This window comes from Sclerotinia sclerotiorum, genomic scaffold, assembly GCF_000146945.2.
Source record: "Sclerotinia sclerotiorum 1980 UF-70 scaffold_26 genomic scaffold, whole genome shotgun sequence".
Taxonomy (NCBI): Eukaryota; Fungi; Ascomycota; class Leotiomycetes; order Helotiales; family Sclerotiniaceae; genus Sclerotinia; species Sclerotinia sclerotiorum.
The window spans coordinates 316919-321474 of NW_001820810.1; the positions used below are offsets into that span (position 1 = coordinate 316919).

At 38.1% G+C, this 4556-nt stretch overlaps 2 protein-coding genes across 2 annotated transcripts; one reads left to right on the forward strand and one right to left on the reverse strand.

Annotated features, from left to right (window-relative positions):
- Positions 1 to 273: 273 nt before the first annotated feature.
- On the forward strand, positions 274 to 1688 carry SS1G_13675 (hypothetical protein; the record flags this gene model as incomplete). The annotated part of the gene is made up of 3 exons (XM_001585386.1): positions 274 to 706; positions 989 to 1162; positions 1249 to 1688. 3 exons carry the CDS (start codon positions 274 to 276, stop codon positions 1686 to 1688), a joined length of 1047 nt encoding a protein of 348 aa, XP_001585436.1.
- A 1528-nt stretch (positions 1689 to 3216) lies between these two features.
- SS1G_13676 (hypothetical protein) lies at positions 3217 to 4539 on the reverse strand (the record flags this gene model as incomplete). The annotated part of the gene is made up of 2 exons (XM_001585387.1): positions 3217 to 4446; positions 4519 to 4539. The coding sequence occupies 2 exons, from the start codon at positions 4537 to 4539 to the stop codon at positions 3217 to 3219; spliced, it is 1251 nt and encodes a 416-aa protein (XP_001585437.1).
- Positions 4540 to 4556: the final 17 nt, after the last annotated feature.

The following is a 4556-nucleotide window of genomic DNA, read 5'->3' on the forward strand; positions in this document are numbered from 1 at the left end:
GAGTGACGATGATACCACTATCAAAGTCGCGCCCAGAGAGAACCGAAGAGGTGTGGATAAGTTATTGGGCAATATCAAATTAAAGAAACAACCTCCCGAAACATAATAAACCTGGTAATTGGAGGGAAGGAAGTATTATAGATGGTGACTCTCCGCAGAAATTCTAACTCGATTCATAGGATGAGTGGCTAATTAGGCTACATAGTCGATGAGAAGAAGAAAGGAAGCGATACACCCAGTACGACGATTTCGAGTCCAGGTCCGGTGGTTAATATGCTAGATGATTCTGCGCTTGAAACTTTTGCGACAGGAAGACCATTGGAGGATTCTCCTGATTTGCAAGTTTGTAAGCATTGCAAGAAGAGTGTATTGAAATCCGCGACGGAAAAGCATGTCAAAGCGTGTTTAAATGCGAAGAGGTTGAAATTGTTGAAGAAAAAAGAAGCGAAGGAAGCAAGGGATAAGGTGAAGAAGAAATTATCGAGTAAAGGTGTGGATGGGGATGGAGATACTAAGATGGGGAGTGATGATGACGACGATGATGATGAGAAAGGTCCAGGTGGTTTTAAGAGTTCGAAAAAGAGTGCCGGGAAAAATAATGGGGATGCGAAGGGGAAGAAGAGAAAGGCGGATGGTGAAGGGGAGAAGGGTCCAAAGCAGAAGAAGAAAAAGGAAGAGCCAAAACCAAAGGCTCCAAAACCGAAAGGTATGCATTTTTGTTTTTTTAAACTATTCCGGATTTTATTTCATATTTATGGAGGGATAATGGTGGGAGGAGGGAGATGGAAGTCTGGAGAGCGTGAGCCATTTAAGCCGTACTCTAAGAGAGCTTCACTATTTATCTTCAGTGTTTTCCTACGATTCTGGCAGATACCCACCTTATATTTACATCAGTTTCATTTACCAAAATATTCAATCATGGAGACCAGAAGATCAATAAGATTACATCAAAAAACACTCTCAGCTAACAATTTAACTCTATCTAAAGGTCCTGTCGATGTAGAACGACAATGTGGTGTCCTGAAAGATGGAGTCCCATGCGCTCGCTCTTTAACTTGCAAATCTCATTCTATGGGAGCTAAAAGGGCCGTTCCTGGTCGTACTTTACCTTATGATATGCTTCTTTCTCAATATCAAAAGAAAAATCAAGCCAAACAACAAAGTATGTTATTCTTTTCCTTACTTTCACTTCTGTTATTACTTCCCCTCTTTCCCTCTTGAAAGCTCAACCTCTAACCCCAGAAACAGAAGCAGCTATCGATGCCAATGCACCCCTCGAAGATGAAGATCTCCTTAATGGTCCTATCGATTCAGATGAAGAACTTCTCACCGTTCAATCTGGCCTCGCAAATTGGAATCCACAACCATTAGTTCCACCACTTATTCAATATCCAATTCAATATCGTTATAGAGATGAGAGATTATGGGAACAATTACATAATGCTACAAATGGATTTACATTGAATATTTGTAAAGTTAAAGGATTAGGAGCTCAAAAAGCTTCACCGGGAATAGAAAATGGAGAGAATGATGGGGATGAAATCATGGGAGGAATGGGCGACGGTACGAATGGAAATGGAAGTTCGGAAATGGGATTAGGAATTGTAGGACCGCCGGTTAGAAGACCTAGTGGATTTGTACTGCAAGGTGTTCCACAGAGAAAACAAAGTATGGCTGGACGTGCTTAATCTTTCGCGTCTGAAGGTGTTGTTTAATAATTACTCCGCGTCGGATCGTTGAAGATGAGAACATATTATAGATTTCGCTCTCTACATGCTGGGTTCTGGCACTTGTTTAACTAAGGCGTATGGTATGGTATGATATGGTATGGTATGGTATATAGGAGCTAGGTTGGGTTGAACCCCTCTGGATCACCTTTGAGCGATGTTACCTATCTTTATGGGAATGAATTCCACCTGCAAGGCTTACTCGGGGGCCGCGTAGATATATAAGGACCGGCCGTTTACAAACAAAACTGGTTTGGTCTGGTTTGATTGGTCTGGCTTGCTTGGTTTCTGGGGTTGGGCGGGTGGGTAGTATGGAGTTTTGTATATTTGTTTATTAGGTACTTTTCATCTTCATTGTCATCATGATTATGGATGGAATGGGAATGGGAATGGGAATGAGAGGAGATGGGATACAGAGCAGAAGATTTTATATATATATATATATATCTGGAAATGCAAAATTTGGTTATTATACTTACTTATATAGATTTATGGATTTATGGATATGATATGATTTGATTATTGCTGTATTTTTTTTTTTTTTTGTTTTTTTTTTTAGCTGCCAGGTGGGAAGGAGGGTTAAGGTTGAGGTTCTAAGTGTTTGGGATAGGGATGGGATAGGGATGGGATAGGATGGGATGGGATATATAAGAGCTATAATGTATTATATATATAAAATCCATGGTATAGTATATTGATATTGATATAGATTGGATGATTGGATGATTAATTGAAGTGTGTATATAAAAAAAGACAAGGGTTTCTTATATAAGAATTAAAATTATAAATAATGTAAACGAGAGAGATGAGAAAAATGAGATGAATAAAATAAATGTTACGACGGGTAACATATTTCTGTATCACATGACTAATCACAGGATCAGAGCTATCATGTGACCGGCTCTAATCAATCTAGTTAGAGCTTCTAGAGCCAGCGGCTCTAGAGAATCTAATTAGAGTCACTAGAGAATCTAATTAGAGTCACTAGAGAATCTAATTAGAGTCACTAGAGCCAGAACACGAAAGTCTATATAATCAAGATGGATTCCCTTTGTATAGAGTTTTATATTTAAGATCAAGATCAATCATTTAGTATACTCTATTATTAGTCACAAATTACATTATTGTCATTATTTTAAGTCCCTGTTTGACATTTAGTTATAAACCACCTCAAGAGCCTAAAGCATTTCCACATGATCTAGACGGCAAACCTCGTAACATAAATCCTCTACAAATTGAAAATCGAAATTTCAACCTTCAAAATCTCAACCAATAAAATCACAAAAAATCTGAAATTTTGAAGATTTACTAATATATATAATTAAATTTATGACTCAAATTTTCCGAAATTCTAATGATTAATTATAGAATTATTAATAACGTGGTTTATCAGCGAGCGGGCCATATCACCGAGCGGGCCACTTTTACCTCAATTTATCATTTCAAACCCATATTATTTAACAACAATTAAATCAATTGATTGAAACTATCAAGAATCTAATAATCTAGGATCTATTATACTATTCTGACAAGTTCTTGAATTATGACCAGTCTTTCCACACTTACTACAGCATCGACTAGTAGATGATTCCCTATTAAAATTTCCCCCATTTTGACGCTCGTCGCGTTGAATCTGATTATCAACCTCTTGTTGTGATAATATATCTTCAGCTTCTTGTCCAGTAAGTACTCCTCCATTACGTAGTTGAATTTTTTTAGCGCGTCGACGTTTACTTAATACCTCATTTGCTCTTCGAAGCATACGATTCTCAGCACTCAAAAGTGTAACTTCATGTGCTAATCTCTCTGTACCTTTAACTAAAGCTTGTACAGTCTCAAATATAGGTGTAGGAGAGCTTGATTGATGACGAGTTATTCGAGCTTTTACTAGAGTTGATTGTAAGAGAGCCTCAGTTGGATTATGAGGGGTTTGAGAGATCCAGGAGTTGGTAAGTTCCAAGGAGGTAGATGGAGGGGTAGAAGTACGAATCCTAATATCTAGTTTTGAAAGTATAGATTGAGGATCGAATGGTATTAGACCTGCTCCTCGAAAACCAGCTTTCATATTCTGAATAGTAAATGATTGTTGATATGCAGCTTTGAAAGCTATAAAGAATTCAACTTTAGTGATATGATTGATATGTGCCTTGATAAACTCCTCAATTTGAGAACTATATGAACGTTTAAGTACACCGAAACATCCAACATCAAGTGGTTGAGTTAAATGACTTGAATGTGGTGGTAATTTGAGGCATATAATATCATTTGATTTGCAATATGATTGAAAAGGTATTGATTCGTGGCTTTCGTGCCCATCCAATACTAGCATTCGATATTTGCCCTTTCTTTGACGAATAGTATGTTTATCGAAATGCTTTAACCATTCTAGGCCTGTCTCATTATTCGTCCATCCATTGGAAGTAGGTTTAATAGCCCAATCCGCAGGAAAATCGGTTTCGGTATACCAATTGGAAAGATGAACTTGTCCTTGAACTACCAGAAATGGAGGTATAGTTTCACCCTCTCCATTGCCACATATAATTGCTGTAGCCCACTCTCGATTGCCTGGTTGTATTGCCTTGCTTCTGCGATTTCGTTCAGCACTAGTTACAACCGATTCGCAGGGCATATTATAGCGATCATGAAGGCGGGTTTCGTCGGAAATTGTAGAAATCGGAATCGACAATAGCATATTTCGCGCCGCATATTCGATACCGATCTAAACGACTCTTCAATAAGCTTGGGATCTTCGCAGAGGAGCTTCTTTGAAAATCATAAATGCGATTAAAACGGCGTCTTTAATCTGGGACATCGTTAACAAAGCGATGA